Below are 18,195 nucleotides of genomic sequence, written 5' to 3'. Positions count from 1 at the left end.
CTTTTTAATGTCCTACTCTCCGTTGGCCGTGAACAGGCGAACGCTTCGGCCACCCTCAGAGAGGTCCTTTCTCCCAGATGCTCCGAGTCGCTCCTCCCGCTCCGAGCCTGCCTCTTCCCGTGGGCGGGGTTACCGGTCGGCGCGGCTGGGATCGCGCCACTGCGCAGCCGCGAGAGGGCGGTACCACGGCGGCGGCGACATGGGGGGGCGCGGAGCAGACGCCGGAAGTAGCGGTGGTACAGGTCCGACTGAGGGGTACTTATCACCGGCTGCGTCCACCCGTGCAGCTGCGAGAGCCAAGGCCCGAGGGGGTGGGCGTGGCGGCCGCCGAAACACAGCCCCCTCTGTTCCCTCTTCTCGCGGAGCGGCGCCGCGTAGCTTCCCTCCGCCAGCTGCCATGAGCGAGCGCCTCCGTCCCAGGTGAGAGGGAAGGGACCCACTTTCCACTCGTTGCCTGAGGATCTGGGAGATGGAGCTGAGGGGGGGCGCGAAACGGGGGTCGGAGTAACGGTGGGCCCGGCAGGGCTCCCGGCGGGGCTCACTGCGGGCCGGGGGAGGAGGGGAGAGGGATGCTCCAGTGATCGGATGCTTGGTTCCTGTGGGGAGCTGGAAGGTGACTCTCCGGGGTCCAGGTCTCCCGCCCTTCCGTCTCCCCCCCCCAACCCATCTTTTCCTATTTGGAGCGAAAAGTGATCGGTCCCAGAAGAGAGATGGTGGCCCTAAAGCTTCCCTGTCCTATATTTAGGAGGGTGGGGGGATGGGAGAAACGTCTGATCTTGGAAAGGGAGCCCCCTAAGGCTTTTGGGAGGGCACCGGGCGGGGAGCTGCCGGCTCCCCAAGGTCAGAAAGAAAGGCTGGGCTTAACTCCTCAGCGGGGAAGGACTGGGTTAGACCGAGTCACTTGTGCTCTGGACGGTTGTGAACACCGAAGGGCAGATGCCCAAGGTGGGTTGTGGAGCCTCTCTGGACTGTAGCATTTAAAACAGGCGGGATTCTAAACTGTTTGGATGCGGGGCCGTTTGACTCCGAAGGCGGGAGGTAGGATTTCATCGCGATGCACTTCGCTACCTTCCCAAGGGAGCCTGGCTGGCCTCGGGAGCCGGGTCTTAATTTATAGGTTCTGTGCTTGACATGGTACTGCTGGAGTACGGACTAAGTTGGGATTTCTTGATTTTTTTTTTTTTTTTCTCGTTTTTAATTTCCTCTGCAAGAATGTGTGGAGGAGAAAGTTGGGAAGGGTTACCTCAGAATGAAGTCCAAACACGCTCATTCTTCTGAATGAAAAAATGGATTTAGAGAGATCATTTGATTTACCTGGGTCTTACGGGTTCGCTTCTTCCTGTATTCCTTAATGGTCTCGGGTTTAAGTGAGTAAAGATGGATCATAGGATTGCCTTGGTAGATTACTGCTGGGTCTTTTCATGTTTCATATTTTCATCGGCTCTTCATGTTAATGGTCTTTCCACAAGGATCCTTCTCTGAAATAGTTATTTCATGGGATTGAAGAAGTTCTGAAAAGTACCCTGAGGGGCTGGGTGCGGTGGCTCACGCCTGTAATTCCAGCACTTTGGGAGGCCAAGGCGGGTGGATCGCGAGGTTAGGAGTTCAAGACCAGCCTGGTCAACATGGTGAAACTCCGGCTCTACTAAAAACACAAAAATTCGCCTGGTATGGTGGCGGACCTGTAATCCCAGCTACTCGGGAGGCTGAGACCGGAGAATCGCTTGAATCCAGAAGGCAGAGGTTGCAGTGAGCTGAGATTGCACCACTGCAGTCCAGCCTGTGCAACAAGAACAAAACTCAGTCACACACAAAAAACTGTGGTTTTTCAGGCTGTCCTACAGTAGATTGGATAGCCACAGAGAGGTAGATGTGTGGTGAGGGAGTCCCTGCTTATTTATTGATTGGTTGATTGACTGATTGATTGACAGAGTCTTACCCTGTCAACCAGGCTGGAGTACAGTGGCCTGATTATCCCTCGCTGCAGCCTCAACCTCCCCAGGCTCAGGTGATCCTCACACTTTAGCCTCCTGAGTAGCTGGACCACAGGTGTGAGCTACCACACGCAGCTAATCTTTGTATTTTTTGTAGAGATGGGGTTCCCCATATTGCCCAGGCTATCTTGAACACCTGGGCTCAAGGGACCTACCCGCCTCAGCCTCCCAAAGTGCTGGGATTATGGGTGTGAGCCACCTCACCCAACTGGGAGTTTATCTCTTTATGTAGAGAGTACTTTTTACAGTAGGAAAAAAAACGAGTTCTATTGCTTTTTAAAATAAAGTTTGAAAACGACTAGTTTCCGTCTTAAGACTACTTCTATGCCCAACCTCTAGGAGACAACAGGAAGGTTGGAGAGAAATGAAATAATGCAATGTGATGGAATCAACCATCTTTAGAACTAACAGATGCTAACCGGTAATTTGCACCTAGATGGTTAGGGGAGAATATAACCATTAGGGGTACCTGCTAAAATTATAATCTGGTCTGTGGCATTAATGCCAAAAACTGAAATCTGATTGATTGAACTGATAGGGTTGAGCATGAAGCTGTGATCTTGCCAGTTAACACCATTATTGAAAGAAGAATATTTCAAGGATGAGATCTGCTAAGAGCCTAGAAAAAGGCAAACAAAGAATGGGTAGGAAGGGGTCATTCTTTTTTTTTTTTTTTTTTGAGACGCAGTTTCGCTCTTGTTACCCAGGCTGGAGTGCAATGGCACAATCTCGGCTCACCGCAACCTCCGCCTCCTGGGTTCAAGCAATTCTCCTGCCTCAGCCTCCCGAGTAGCTGGGACTACAGGCGTGCACCACCATGCCCGGCTAATTTTTGTATTTTTAATAGAGACGGGGTTTCACCTTGCTGACCAAGATGGTCTCGATCTCTTGACCTCGTGATCCACCCGCCTCAGCCTCCCAAAGTGCTGGGATTATAGGCGTGAGCCACCACGCCCGGCTTGGAAGGGGTCATTCTTAATCTGGTATCATCGAAAGGAGAAGGCCACTAACAAGCTGAAGAGATTATTCTGGGACCTTGAGAGATCAAATAACTTACAAGGCAGGGATACTTCATGTGACTCTCCCAGAAATTAGTTGAAATCCACAAAACCAGCTCCTGTTTTTTGTTCTTACCCTCCTTCTGCCATGCAACCTCCTTGTCACAGTCTCGTCCCTGGGAAGATCAATCCTCCTTTATAAACTAGGAGATGGCAAATTTTGATCAGGCTCCTAAGTTTGGTTAGAGTGACTCAGCAGCCCAAAGCCCAATCAGCTGTTGGCATGCTGAGAAAATGAGTGTTTGGGGGCCAGCAGCTGCTGCTTACTCAATGAGTTTCTCTTTGGGTGTCAACTGGCCTCTCAACAGACATTGCTTTGCCTCTGCAGAACACTCCCATGAAAATTCTCTGATCATATTAGGATGAAATTAGCAGTTTCTTGGTTCAAATATATGATAAAAGCACATCCATTTAATGATTATTAAAACCTGGTATTCATCTATTTTTTTTTTTACCTCCAACTACTTCAAAGTAATGTGCAGCTAAGATCTGATCTAAGAGAAAGGTTGGGAGCAGAAATGATGTCTTAGAATGTGGTAAATTATGTAGCCCACTGCAGGATGGCTGAAGCTTTATCAGAACCACACACTCACTCACTATTATTCCAAACTTAAGCAGGGATCCATACTCATTATTAAAGTTAGACCTATTCGGAATGTTGTAGAGTACAGATAATTGAGCTCAGAATGGTCATTTAGTTTCTCCAGTATTCAGACCTCAACTCCTAAAGGCCTGCCGCTGTAAGCCACCCTACTCACATAGAAAGTGTATAATTATATAGAAGACGCTATATCCTCCAAATTTAAATGCTTTCCAAAAACTGTGTGTCCATACTAGCCTTTTGTCTCTTAACTATTGAAAGTGAAAACTTTAAGGGTTTTATAATAGATGCTGCTCCTCTGTGCATACAGACCTCTAGCCCATGCTGCTCGGGAGAACATTCTGCAGTGATGGGCATGTCCTTTATCTGTGCTGGTCAGTACAGTAGTCACGAGATACACATGGCCACTGAGCACTACAAACAGGGCTGCTGCGACCTAGGAACTGGATGGTTAATTTTAGGTTAATTTCAATGTAAATAACCATATGTGGCTAGTGGCTACCATATTGGACAGTTCCAGGCAATTTAACTTAAAATATACCTCCTTTATTTCTGTTTTCTAATGGGTTCAGAACTCTTTTTGACGGCATGTAATTCTTGCATAGAGTACATGCAAATTTGGTCCCTCTTGCACATCCGAGAACACATGCCTAAGAAACGTGTGATTTTTCTTTAAACCTGGACATTTTAAGCAGCTTATGCTTAGTAACAATCTAGTGAAGTCATTGTTATATCATAATACTAGCTACTGTTGTTGGCAGAATAATCAGGTTAATGTGACCAGGAGGTGCCTTTATAAAGGTTTTCAGGGCAAATAGGCAAAGGCAGCCACAACACAGTATTTCAAATGTTGTCACATGGAAGGGAGTACAATTAGGTAACTTGGAATTGTAATTTCGGGGAGTGCAGAAAGAAGAAAACCTTGATTAGGTAGAGGGTGAAAGCTTAGTCATTAACCTCTTCCTGTTCTTTTTTTTTTTTTTTTTGAGACTGAGTTTCGCTCTCGTTACCCAGACTGGAGTGCAATGGCGCGATCTCGGCTCACCGCAACCTCCGCCTCCTGGGTTCAGGCAATTCTCCTGCCTCAGCCTCCTGAGTAGCTGGGATTACAGGCACGCGCCACCATCCCCAGCTAATTTTTTGTATTTTTAGTAGAGACGGGGTTTCACCATGTTGACCAGGATGGTCTCGATCTCTTGACCTTGTGATCCACCCGTCTCGGCCTCCCAAAGTGCTGGGATTACAGGCTTGAGCCACCGCGCCCGGCCGGCTCTTCCTGTTCTTATTTTAGTCCCAACAGACATTTAAAATTGTTAAGCTTCTTTTTAGAAGTTAGTTTTCCTGATTTAAGCTTGACCTTACTGCTGTTATATGTATTTTTGCACTTAGTATCCAGTGATGGTTTACTTCCAGCTTATAACCTATTGGGATATCATATGGTGAATTATATTTTCTCAGGCAAGAGGGCAGATTTATATGTTGTCGTGGTTTGCAATTCAAGTGTCCAAAACATCAGTTATTTGGATTTTTTTCTCCTTGTGATGTAATTTCAGGAAAAGGAGAAGGAATGGCAATGAAGAAGACAACCATCTTCCCCCCCAGACCAAAAGGAGTAGCAGAAACCCTGTCTTTCAGGATTCCTGGGACACAGAGGTAGGAGGTGTGCTCTCCTAGTCTGTTGTTTTCACTGCTTGAGATAAATAACCCAGTATCTGCTGTGTAATTAACTTTACTTAAAGAATAATTGAAAATGACCTTACTTGATTACAGTTGTTTAACCTTGCTTTTTCTAAATCAGGGCCCCTTTGAGGAAGCTGTATACCCCTTTGAGGAAGCTGTATATCTGCACATACTCATTCATGGACACACTAATTTGTATTTGTTAGAAATTTCGTGGCCCTTTGAAAGCCTTTGAACTCCCTGTTTTGTATTTCAGCAGCCAACTTATTTTCTGATAGTTTATAAACCATTAATTGTCCGTCCTAATTTTTTTTTTTTTTTTTTTTAATAAAGATGGGGTTTCACCGTGTTGGTCAGGCTGGTCTTGAACTCCCAACCTCAGGTGATCTGCCCGCCTTGGCCTCCAAAGTGCTTGGATTACAGGCATGAGCCCCCATGTCCGGCCTGTCCGGCCTTAGGATAAACATATTTTGTTGCTTCGATTCAAATGCCTTTTAAGAGACATTTTAAGCATGCAAAATATATAAGGTATGTGTGTGCAAAATCCCATTTTTCAGGGTTTTTGCTTTTCGTTACTTTGTTCTGAAAAGAGCTCCCGTGGTGAGGGGCAAGGAGAGTTGGGTTTTCCTGAACTTTTTTATGGTTTTTGATATCCTGAAAGAGTGCTTCAGTGTGCAGACTGAGGATAACTTTCCTGTGCGATTGGAAGGCTGCCGTATGCTGGGGAAGGGGAAGCAATGTAAAGGAATGCTGCTATTAAGTTATCCCCTTAAAGATTTTGACCCTTACCAGTTGTCACAGTAAGAGAAAAGCCTCCACAACAAAGAACCTAGCCCTCGTCTCATCACTCACCGCAGCATTCTCACACACCCAAATAATTTGTACTTTAATTAGTTCCTGCTAATAGGATTTGACCTATATCCAGTCTTTCCTTGCCAGCAATTGAAAGTAGCTCCCCCAAGGGGGAACATTCATTCAGAGACAATGAGCAAGTGCAGAGTAGAATCCTTCCGTGTGGAGACCTGAGTTTCTGTAGCTGTTTTTCCTCCTTAAATATTTTTCTGGCCAGGTGCAGTGGCTCATGCCTGTAATCCTAGCACTTTCGGTGACTGACGCGGGTAGATCATGAGGTCAGGAGTTTGAGACCAGCCTGGCCAACATGGTGAAACTCTGTCTCTACTAAAAACACAAAATATTCGCTGGGTGTGGTGGTATGTACCGGTAATCCCAGCTACTCAGAAGGCTGAGGCAGGAGAATCTCTTGAACCCAGGAGGCAGAGGTTGCGGGGAGCCTAGATAGTGCCACTGCACTCCAGTCTAGGTGACAGAGCAAGACTTTGTCTAGGAAAAAAAAATTTGTGTGTGTGTGTGTGTGTGTATACATATATATGTATATATATATATATATTTTTTTTCTATTTGCTTTTTTCTTTTCTTTTTAAAAAATGATTATCAGAAAGTTAATTGCTTTTGTTTAATAGTTGGGGAATCTCAGGGATGAAAGGAAATGAGATGAGAGGCTACTGTGAATATCTAATGATAAAACCCTATGATAGTAATTGAGTTTCCATTCTTTTGAATTATAAGACTATTCATTAAACGAGTGTACAAAGATAACTTTTGTGGTGTTGGCGTCAGTACTTCTTTACTTGTGTCTGTATGTAAGTGCTGCTATATGATGTTCATTTCAGGCCAGGGGTGGTAGGTCTAATTCTCTGTATTAACGTTTTTTTTTTTCGTATCTGCCAGTTTTGATGCCTGAGAACAGCAATAGAAATTATCATCTTTTTCTTGCTTTTATGTCTTGGTTTAAAAAAAGAAAGAAATTATCATCCTTTTAAAAAATTTTATGATCTCTTAAGAAAGGTGGATATTGTAGTGTTAGTTTTTTGTTTTTTTTTTTTAATTTTGGGGGTTTTTTTTTTGGTACAAAATGACCTTTGCTCTCTTTCTGAAATCTATGCATTGGTTTCACAGAAGAAAATGGCATCTTGTTACTCAGCCTTCTTGGGTTCTATAGCTTGTCCTTACTTGTCCAGAGAAACTCAGTTGCTGAGCCACTCTGTAATCATTATCAGAAGAAGGATGGACTCGTCTTCGTTATAATTTAAGTTCATTACTGGTCGTTTCTATCTGAACTCACAGGTAGATCACCTAACGGGGTGTTAACAACCATTAGTTTCAGCCTAGTGTGCTGAACATTGACCAGAATAGCCTGCTGTGCTGTGCTTCCTGGTGGTGATATTAACAAGTAACAAGGACAAGTGAATGATGAGAGAGCTGGAGAAGCAAAAGGCAGAGGAAAAATTTTTTGAAATGGAAAGCTAAGCCCCAGATAATTAAGTTTTCACTGCTGGAATTAATGATTATGTTTGTAGCAGCAAAAAAATCAAGTTTAGGGGCATTTGGCTGCTTTTTGATGATTGTATATAAAAGGGAAAATAAAACATTATAAATTTTTAAATAATTTAGACAGTAAAATATTGTATTAATAAGTTTACTAATGAAAATGTTTTCTTTTAATTCTGAGGTAGGGCCATGAGGTCAGTGTCCTTGAAACTAAGTTATGTAAGAGAAACCATTTCTTATGTTTTTCCTGAAACACCTGAATGAATAAGCTCTGTCACCCAGGCTGGAGTGCAGTGGCATGATCTCAGCTCACTGCAACCTCTACCTCCCAGGCTCAAGCAGTACTCCCACCTCAGCCTCCCAAGTAGCTGGAGCATGCCACCACACTGGGTTAATTTTTTAAGGATTGTTGTTGTTGTTGTTGTTGAGACAACAATGTCTCACTATATTGTCCAGGCTGGTCGTGAACTCTTGGGCTCAAGTGATCCTCTCACCTCAGCCTCCTCCAAATGTTGTGATTACAGACTTGAGCCACCATTCGTGGCTAGAATTTCCTTCCTTCCTTCCTCCTTCTCTCCCTCCCTCCTTTCCTACTTCCCTCTTTTCTCTCCCTTCTCTCTTTTCCCTCCCTTCCCTCTCTTCCCTCCCTCCCTTTCCTTCCCTTCCTTCCCTTTTCTCTTCCTTTTTCCCTCCCTCCCTTCCTTCTTCCTTCCTTCCTTTTCTTTCTTTTCTTTCTGACAGGGTCTCCCTGTTACCCAAGCTGAGTACAGTGGAATGATCACGGTTCACTCCAGCCTTAACTGCCTGGGCTCAAATGATCTCCCCGCCTCAGCCTCCTGAGGTGCTGGGACTACAGGCGTGTGCCACCAAACCTGGCTAGTTTTTATTTTTTTGTAGAGACAGAGTCTCATTATGTTGCCCAGGCTGGTCTTGAACTCCTGGCCTCTGACCCTCCTCCACTGGGCCTGGCCAGAATTCTTTTTCTTCACCTCTTTTTTTGTTAACCTGGCTGATTAAGAATTCTTTTTATTATAACTTGAACTTTGTGAGGATTTTTTTTTAATTCTAAGAGAGATTTAAGATAGTTATTTGTTTCCCTTTTTTCTTAAATACAATAGTAATGGCAAGTACTGGGAAATATGTGAAGTGTTTTATTTGTTAAACCATTAAACTGTGCCACAAGCAAATCACAATTATCTGTACAATGGAGACAGTGTATGCCTCGTTTTGCTAGATACTGTCAAGCTAAAGAACATGAACTGATGTGCCAGATTAGTTACATAGAAACTTTACGTGTGCATAAGTTAACGTGTGCATAAATGGCTTCTTCCTCCCATTTTAGTTGTTATTATTATCTCCACTTTTCAGATGAAAAATTGGCACATAGAAAAATAGTCACTTGTCTAAAGAACACAGCTGGTAAGAGGCAGAGGAGGAACCCCAGGGCGTGGTTATTAGGCTGCTCGCTCCTGACCGTGGTATGTTGTGCTGTCTCAGAAGATAGAGCAGAGGTTCTGTGAGACTTTGCTAAATATATCCAGGAGCATCTAGGACCTAGTCTCTCTCTTTGCTCTCTCTCTCTCTCTGTCTCTGTCTCTTTCTTTTTTTGAGACAGAGCATGCTGGAGTGCAGTGGTGAGATCTAGGCTCACTGCAACCTCTATCTCCGAGGTTCACACAATTCTTCTGCCTTGTCTCCTGAGTAGCTGGAATTATAGGTGCCCACCAACTTGCCCAGCTAATTTTTGTAGTTTTAGTAGAGATGGGGTTTCATCATGTTGGCCAGGCTGGTCTCAAACGCCTGACCTCAAGTGATCCACCCTCCTCAGCCTCCCAAAGTGCTGGAGAGCTTTGGGAGGCGTGAGCCACTGAGCCTGGCCCTGGTCTTCTCTTGAATCATAGGTACAGAGAAGAATAATTTTACTCTTCTTTTTATCTAGAAGATATTTTTTCCAAGTACATGCCATGATATGATCTTAGCTATAAAGCAGTTTTAGATTTCTAGCAAGAAAAATAGCAAAATAATAAAAATTAAGTTGAGGTCTTTTGTTTTTTTCCCCCAAATCTCTGATTGGTGCTTGAAGGCTTTGAATTTTAACTCCAGTAACTTGGACTTCATGACTTATGAGCCTTAGAATACTAGTTTTTAAGTTTAAGTATTTACTAATTTAATTTTTTTTTCTTCTGAGACAGGGTCTTGCTCAGTTGCTTAGGCTGGAATGCAGTGGTGCTATCACAGTTCACTGTAGCTGCAAACTCCTGGGCTCCAGCAGTCCCCCTGGCTCAGCCTCCCAAGCATCTGGGACTACAGGTGTGCACCACCATACCTAGCTAGTTTTTAATTTTTTTTTTTTTGTAGAGATGGGGGTCTCCTTATGTTATCTAGGCTGATCTTGAATTCCTGGGCTCAAACAGTCCTTCCACCTTGGCCTCCCAAAGTGCCAGGATTACATGTGTCACCCACCATACCCAGCCTAATTTTTCTTTTTTTTTTTTTTGTAAAGCCATTCTAGATGAATCGTTAGTTAACATCTATCTCAGGCTCAGTTTTCTCTTCAGTGAGCAAGAAGCAAAATGATTTATCAATTTGTGCCTTTCTATCCAGTCCTGATCTTGGGCAACTATTTGTATGGGTAAAAACTACTTAGCTTTAACTTGCAGTTAAATTTTTTTTTTTTTTTTAGGGTCTGTTTTTTTTTTTTTTTTTTTTTTTTTTGAGATGGAGTTGCCCAGGCTGGAGTGCAATGGCACAATCTGGGCTCACCACAACCTCTGCCTCTTGGGTTTCTTCGGTTTCAAGCAATTCTCCTGCCTCAGCCTCCTGAGTAGCTGAGATTACAGGCATGCAGCACCACCACACCTGGCTATTTTTGTATTTTTGGTAGAGACAGGGTTTCTCCATGTTGGTCACGCTGGTCTCGAACTCCTGACCTCATGTGATCTGCCTGCTTCGGCCTCGTCCCAAAGTGCTGAGATTATAGGTGTCAGCCACTGTGCCTAGCCAAGGATATTTATATGTAGTAGGAGTAATGCTCTTGACTTTCAGTTTTAATATCTTGATCTACAAATTACACTTAGAAGTTTCCATGTAAATCTGCCTTCTGTTATTTAGGTATATGCCTTGTAAAAACTGTTTCTACATGAGTAAACAAAAGCAATTACCTTCTCATCCTTGGGAGGGAAGAAATTTAAATCTAAATTTTTTTAAAAAGCAATACCTTTTAAAAGTACAAAGACCTCAATTTTTTTTTTTTTTTATACCTTTAACTTAGCTTAACAAGACCACTTTGATTTTTTTAGACCAGTGTGAAGTAACATCAGATAGTAAAAAAATGTGGAGATAAAACAGAAGTGGCCGCCAGGCATGGTGGCTCACACCTGTAATCCCAACACTTCGGGAGGCTAAGGTGGGTGGATCACCTGAGGTCAGGTGTTCGAGACCAGCATGACTAACATGGCAAATCCCTGTCTTTACCGAAAATACAAAAATTAGCCGGGCATACTGGTGTATGCCTGTAGTCCCAGTTACTCAGGAGGCCAAGGGGGAAGAATCCCATGAACCTGAGAGGTGGAGGTTGCAGTGAGCTGAGATTGTGTCACTGCACTCCAGCCTGGGCAACAGAGCCAGTCTCCATCTCAAAAAAAAAAAAAAGAAACAAAAGTGGCTTACCTAGGTCAGCTTCAGCCCCTTTCTTGTCTCTACTAGAAGGCAAAATTTCTGATGTTAAGAATACTAAAATCCTAAGGGAATTCTTAGTGGGAATGAAGTGTGAGAAATTTAAAAATAATATGATACAGGGGATCTGTGTATCATAAGATTAGGAATTTATAAATTCATTTGTTTTAGGCAATAAGAATTAGCTGAGTGTTAGGTGATTTAAAAAAAAAATGTGAACTCGTGACAATAGGAGTATTTAGAATTATTTTTTTAAATATTATTTTAAGCTCTTCATTCTTGCCCATTTTCATCTTTAATCCATCTTAGAGTAGTAGTATTAATACATTCTAAGAGACTGATTTGTCTGACTCTTTTCAGTGAAACTGTTAGGGTTGTAGTGTTTAGAACCCTGTAGCAGATTAACTCTGAAATTAATTTTTTTTTCTTGTTTTGGACACAGGGTCTCACTCTGTCTCCCAAGCTGGAGTGTGGTAGTGTGATCACGGCTCACTGCAGCCTGGACTTCCTCAGGCTCAAATGATCCTCCCACCTCAGCCTCCTGGTTACCGAGACTACAGGCATGTACTGCCATGCCCAGCTAATTTTTATATTGTTTTTGTAGAGATGGCCCAGGTGGGTCTTGAACTCCTGGATTCATGTGATCTGCCTGCCTCAGTCTCCCAGAGTGCCAGGATTATAGGGATGAGCCACCATGCCTGGACTGAGATTAATTTCTTAAAAGATTCATTCAAAATGGAGGATCAGTTCAGTTAGTCTAATTTATAGTATACATTTACTTTGCTTTCAGTTTAACTCCTTTGATGGCCAGGTGCAGTGGCTCAAGCCTGTAATCCCAGCACTTTGGGAGGTGGAGGTAGGTGGATCACAAGATCAGGAGATCAAGACCATACTGGCTAACATGGTGAAACCCCAATTCTACCAAAAAAAAGAAAAAATTAGCTGGTTGTGGTAGCATGCACCTGTAGTCCCAGCTACTCGAGAGGTTGAGGCAGGAGAATTGCTCGACCCTAGGAATCGGAGGTTGCAGTAAGCCAAGATCACACCACTGCACCCCAGCCTGGGCTACAGAGCAAAACTCTGTCTAAAAAAAAAAACAGTCCTTGAAATGTTTGTGAATACATCAACTCACAGCATACTAAGCTACCCCAAGCAGTTTCTTATTGAAACATGATGTTAAAATCTACCATTAAGTATGGAAGGTACAAATATACATATCTTTTTCTACTGCTGGGCATTATTTTTTGGCCTGTTGAAATTGAAACAAAGTGAAGTGATAGTTATTAATAATAAAACTTATTGGCCGGGCGTGGTGGCTCACGCCTGTAATCCCAGCACTTTGGGAGGCCGAGGCGGGTGGATCACGAAGTCAGGAGATCGAGACCATTCTGGTCAACATGGTGAAACCCCGTCTCTACTAAAAATACAAAAAATTAGCTGGGCATGGTGGTGCGTGCCTGTAATCCCAGCTACTCAGGAGGCTGAGGCAGGAGAATTGCCTGAACCCGGGAGGCGGAGGTTGCGGTGAGCCGAGATCACGCCATTGCACTCCAACCTGGGTAACAAGAGCGAAACTGCGTCTCAAAAAAAAAAAAAACAACTTATTTATAAGGAACTTTAAACACATTATGTGATCCAGTTTCACCTTGTAAGGGTAACAAAGGTATAGAAAGGGTGTTATTTATTCATGGAGAGAGAAAAGTTACCACCTGCATTTTCTTTCCTTGCTTATTTAAAAAGTAGTTTTAATCAACCCACTGAGTTCATTTGGAATCTTTTGGTCTCACCAGTATTAGTAGATCTAAAGTTTTCTGAAATCATTAGACACTTTGGAAGCACAGAATTTTACATCAGATTCTCTGATACACTTGGCTGGGATCATCTCTTGTATTTAATCCATATTCCGTGGCAGGCTTAGAATGAAAATGAACTTCATGACTCCAGAGATGGAGTATGTACTGTGGGGGAGGTTTCTCTTTTAAGGTTCACAGAAATTGAAAGCACCATATTGAAAGCACCATTGAAAGAGGAGGGATGGAGGTAAGGGGAAGTTGGGGCTTGACAGAAAATAAAATACCACATTGATCTGCTTTTCTTTTCTTTTTCTTTTTCTTTTCTTTTTTTTTTTTTTTTTTTTTTAGTTGAGACAGAGTCTCATTCTGTCGCCCAGGCTAGAGTACAGTGGTGCGATCTTGGCTCACTGCAACCTCTATCTCCTCGCTTCAAGCGATTCTCCTGCCTCAGTCTCCTGAGTAGCTGGGATTACAGGCACGTATATGCATGATGCTGGCTAATATATATATATATATATTTTGGTATTTTTAGTAGAGATGAGGTTTGCCATTTTGGCCAGGCTGATCTCAAACTCCTGACCTCAACTGATCCACTTGCCTTGACCTCCCAAAGTGTGGGGATTACAGGTGTGATCCACTGTGCCCAGCCCTGCTTTTCAAATTAAGAAGAGAAAGCATTTAGTTCTAGATAATATTCGGGGCGAGCTTTCTGAAGGTTATTAGGAGAAACAGAGTTGGGAGTTGTTTAGTTTCTGCCATGGGTGTAAATGAGTTGTCTCTTAAACTGACTTCGTACAGTGGAAAAATAAAATTAGAGGCAGGCCTGGCTGAGGGACCAGGGCTTCTGTGCCCTTTAATGTATTTGAGCCCTTTGGACTAAGAAAATGGACTTCAACTTCTCCGTCCTCTGCTTCACAATTTGTTTCTATCTAGCCCTTCTGCCAAAGAGAGTAGTGTGTCCTTCTGCCTTTTTGCTGTATGTTCTCTAAAGGCTCCTGAAAGCTTTTTCTAGTATTTCTCCTTTTCATCTCTTCAGATTCCTTTTACCCACTGGTTCCTTCACTGGCCTGCTGTGGGCTCTCTTCTCCACCCACCCCCTCTCTGCCTTGTGTTCCCCTCAGCTTCCTGTGTGCCGTCTCTCTCTCTCTCCCTTCACACCGGATGCCTTCAGTCGCCTGCAGCCACTGCTGGCACTTTCTCAGCAGCCTTCTCTCCTTTCCTCTCTGGATCCTGGCTTCCTCCTTGACTCTGTTGAGACTTTTTGCCAGGCTCACCAATGTTTCATTCAGCTAACAGTTCCTCAGCACCTGCTGTCTGCCAAGCAGCGTCCTGGGTGCTCCAAGTCACCTGGGTCCTCCTCTCCTTCTGGAGTTCTTTCTGTCCCCCTCAGGAGTGTGGTGCGTGTTCTCCTTCCTCAGCATTTCCACAGTCCTCCTGGGCCTGCCCTCCTGCTTGGCGTATTAGGAAAGCTCCCATTAGGGCTCTGCTCTCAGACCCCTGACCTCATTCATCTCCCACAGATCCTAGGATCCTCTCTCCTAAGTGTAGACCTGAGCCAGTCTTACATGCTCAGGACTTCCCTGTTCCTGCAGACCTCAGGGCTCTTGATAACCTAGCCGTCACCCCTCTTGCAGTATCCTTCTCACTCCTCCCACTGAGGGCCCACCCACAGCACGCCACACCTTGCTCATCTGAGTTTGCTCTTGTTCCCATTGGCCCCATCACCACAGTAGCTGTGAACTGTTGTTAACAATGGGTATGGTGCTGCCATTTTCTAGATTCAGCTCAGTAAATATTTACTGAATGCTTAAGTAGCCCTGGTGAAATGCCTTATACATGGTAGGCACACAGACATTTGTTTGCCCAGTGGTTGGATGTGAGAGCCTGCTGCGCCCTCCTGTTTGCCAGCATGGTGCTGAGGTGGGGCCCTGGCGTTTATACTGTGGCCAGATGCAGTGGCTTACACTTGTAATCCCAGCACTCTGGGGGGCCGAGGCAGGAGGATATCTTGAGCCTAGGAGTTCAAAACCAGCCTGAGCAAGACAGTGAGACCCCATCTCTACAAAAAATAGCTGGGCATGGTTGCCTGTGCCTGTAGTCCCAGCTACTCAAGAGGCTGAGACTGGAGGATTGAGCATGGGAGGTCAAGGCTTCAGTGAGTTGTAATCATGCCACTGCTCCAGACTGAGGGACACAGCGAGACCGTGTTTCAAAAAATGAAATAAAAAGCCCATAGGTGATTCCAAACTATTGTATCCTGATAGTTCTCTTCTGGGCCTTACCCCGATGTCTGCAGTTTCAAGGACATAATGGTAGATTTTATTATTGACCGAAACTAACCTAGAATCCTTTTTCACATAGATCTTCAAAACAGGACTCTTTTGTATATTGTTTAGAGAGATTCTTGGCCATAGCCTCCCTCAATATATCTCGCTTTGTTCATAGACTTGCAAGGGATTTTTATTTCACAGATTATGCACAGCTTTGTTCTCTTTTGATTGCTAATACAGATTTGTCATGAAAACAGCCTGGTCAGATGTCATGTCAGCACTAAGCCTAAATGGACAATTCAGAAAAAAGAAAATGAGCTTTGTAACCATTGATTTGGTTAAACTGTTTGAGGAGTCTGTAAGAAATCAGGATCGTAAGAGTGGGATTCCTGTTTGATGGTCCTTCTCAGTCCCAAAGTCTTTAGCCTTGTTTCTCTTTTCGTAAAAGAATTTGCTTTCTTATCAAGAACAGATGTGACAATGTACACACTTCTCTATTAAGATGGCAATTTCCATTTTCAAAACTGTGCACATCAAGTAGTGGCTTCTGCCCTCAAGCAATCTGATATTAAAAAGCTTCAACTGGGGCTGGGCGTGGTGGCTCATGCCCGTTATCCCAGCACTTTGGGAGGCCAAGGCCGGCAGATCACAAGGTCAAGAGATCGAGAGCATCCTGGCCAACATGGTGAAACCCTGCCTCTATTAAAAATAAAAAAAATTTCTGGGCGTGTTGGCGTGCGCCTATAGTCCCATGTACTGGGGAGGTTGAGGCAGGAGAATTGCTTGAACCCAGGAGGCAGAGGTTGCAGTGAGCCAAGATCACACCACTGCACTCGAGACTCGAGACTTTTTTTTTTTCTTCTTTTTTTTTTTTTTTGAGACAGAGTCTCGCTCCATCACCAGGTGCCAGGCTGGAGTGCAGTGGCACCACCTCGGCTCACTGCAACCTCCGCCTCCTGGGTTCAAGCAATTCTGCCTCAGCGTCCCAAGTAGCTGGGACTACAGGCACGTGCCACCACACCCAGCTAATTTTATTTTATTTTATTTTATTTTTGTATTTTTATTAGAGACGGGGTTTCACCATGTTGGCCAGGATCGTCTTGATCTCGACCTCGTCATCCGCCCGCCTCGGCCTCCCAAAGTGCTGGGATTACAGGCGTGAGCCACCATGACCAGAGACTCTGTTTTTGTTTTTTTTGTTAAAAAAAAAAAAGCTGCAACTAAGTGAGGGAAATAAAATTTTTTGCTGTTTCAAGTTTTTTATTTTAGGAGACAAAAATGTTTTACTTTTATATGTATATTAAGGCACTGATAGAGACTTAAATTTTACTTTTAGACCTTTTGGATTAAAAGTGAATAATGATCTTTCCTTTATCCTGTAAAGCAGATGACTTTGGTGGCTGACAGTGTTAAGATCAACTACAGTAACTTAAAAAATTTCTTTTGACCTTGTCTCATAGAAATGTTTTATTTTGTAACCTAGTACATACCAAATATATTCGTGAATAATTGAAAGAAAGCTTCACAGAACAATATCCTTATGTTGCACTCTGTTTTCCTTTTCTTTTTTTGCTGGTTGTAACCCACCAATTTTCTCTCAATTTGAAAAATCCTGGTCCATCTGTAGGTTGTGTGACACTCCCTAAGTCTCCCCAGTAGTGAGAAAACTGGTCTGAATTGGCAGAAAATAGAAACCAAAGCATCAATAGTTTAAAACTATCGTTGGCCTGCTCAGTACAAGTGAATACAACTGAAGCAAGCTTTACAAGTTCTGAAGTAGTTAAGGTGAGACAGTCTTCTCAGAATCATATTGGCAGTGTCAGTACTTTTCAGTCTCCGTCTTGAAGTTAAATGTAATTGAAGACCTTACTTGGTTTCGCAGTAGTTTTTTTTTTTTTTTTGAGACAGAATCTCACTTTGTCGCCCAGGCTGGAGTGCAGTGGCGCAGTCTCAGTGCGACGTCCGCCTCCCAGGTTCCAGCTGTTCTCCTGCCTGAGCCTCCTTGTAGCTGGGACTACAGGCATGTGCCACCATGCTGGTTAATTTTTGTATTTTAGTAGAGACAGGATTTTGCCATGTTGGCCAGGCTGGTCTCGAACTCCTGGCCTCAAGTGATCTGCCCACCTCAGCCTCCTAAAGTGCTATGATTACAGGCGTGAGCCATCGCAACTGGCCCATAGTAGCATTCTTTAGTTCACTTACTCATGATCAGTTTTTCTTCAAAAGAAATGTTTTTTTGGTAGACACTTTAGAAAATAAATTTAAAAATAAAAGATCCAAATCCTAAATATTTTGTCATATATATCTGTCCAGATTGTTTTTGGTTTATGTAAATATATGTATGTATACATTTAAGAGAAACACGTTAAGAATCAACTGAGGTACTGTATACACTGTTTAGTATGAACTGAAATGATGTAAAAAATGATGCTGAAGACTTCTGTGTTAGTAAATGTACATCCCTATGATCATCGCTAGAGGCTGAATAGAACTTCATCATATGAGTATATAATGGATATAATATAATTTAACCAATTCTCTATGGGGCCTTTAGGTTGTTTCCAATTTTTAGCTATTCTAAACAAGGCTACATGTCTCTAAGTTGACTTACGAGATTTTTAAAATGAACTGCAAATTGCAAATCTATCTAACCCTTAAAAAAAAGTTACGTACAGAAATCTTCCCTAATGTGTACTGAGCTTTTGCCTTTTCTCAGAGTAGCACCGCCCTGGTGCTGTTATAGTATGAAATAGATATAATTTGAGATGAAGACTT

The 18,195-nt window shown here is 43.4% G+C and overlaps 1 protein-coding gene across 2 annotated transcripts in view; it reads left to right on the top strand.

The window, feature by feature from the left end:
• The first annotated feature begins 7 nt into the window (after window positions 1-7).
• The window catches only part of VCF1 (VCP nuclear cofactor family member 1), a 26,599-nt gene continuing 8,411 nt past the window's right edge, over window positions 8-18,195 (top strand). For both annotated transcript variants that reach the window (XM_003931781.4, XM_039475878.2), the window contains exons 1-2: window positions 8-420; window positions 5,207-5,306. In XM_003931781.4, coding sequence (XP_003931830.2) covers window positions 8-420; window positions 5,207-5,306 — 513 coding nt within the window. The remainder of the gene's footprint in view (window positions 421-5,206; window positions 5,307-18,195) is intronic.

Source organism: Saimiri boliviensis, chromosome 17 (genome assembly GCF_048565385.1).
Source record: "Saimiri boliviensis isolate mSaiBol1 chromosome 17, mSaiBol1.pri, whole genome shotgun sequence".
Lineage (NCBI taxonomy): Eukaryota > Metazoa > Chordata > Mammalia > Primates > Cebidae > Saimiri > Saimiri boliviensis.
This window is presented reverse-complemented; position numbering and strand designations above follow the sequence as displayed.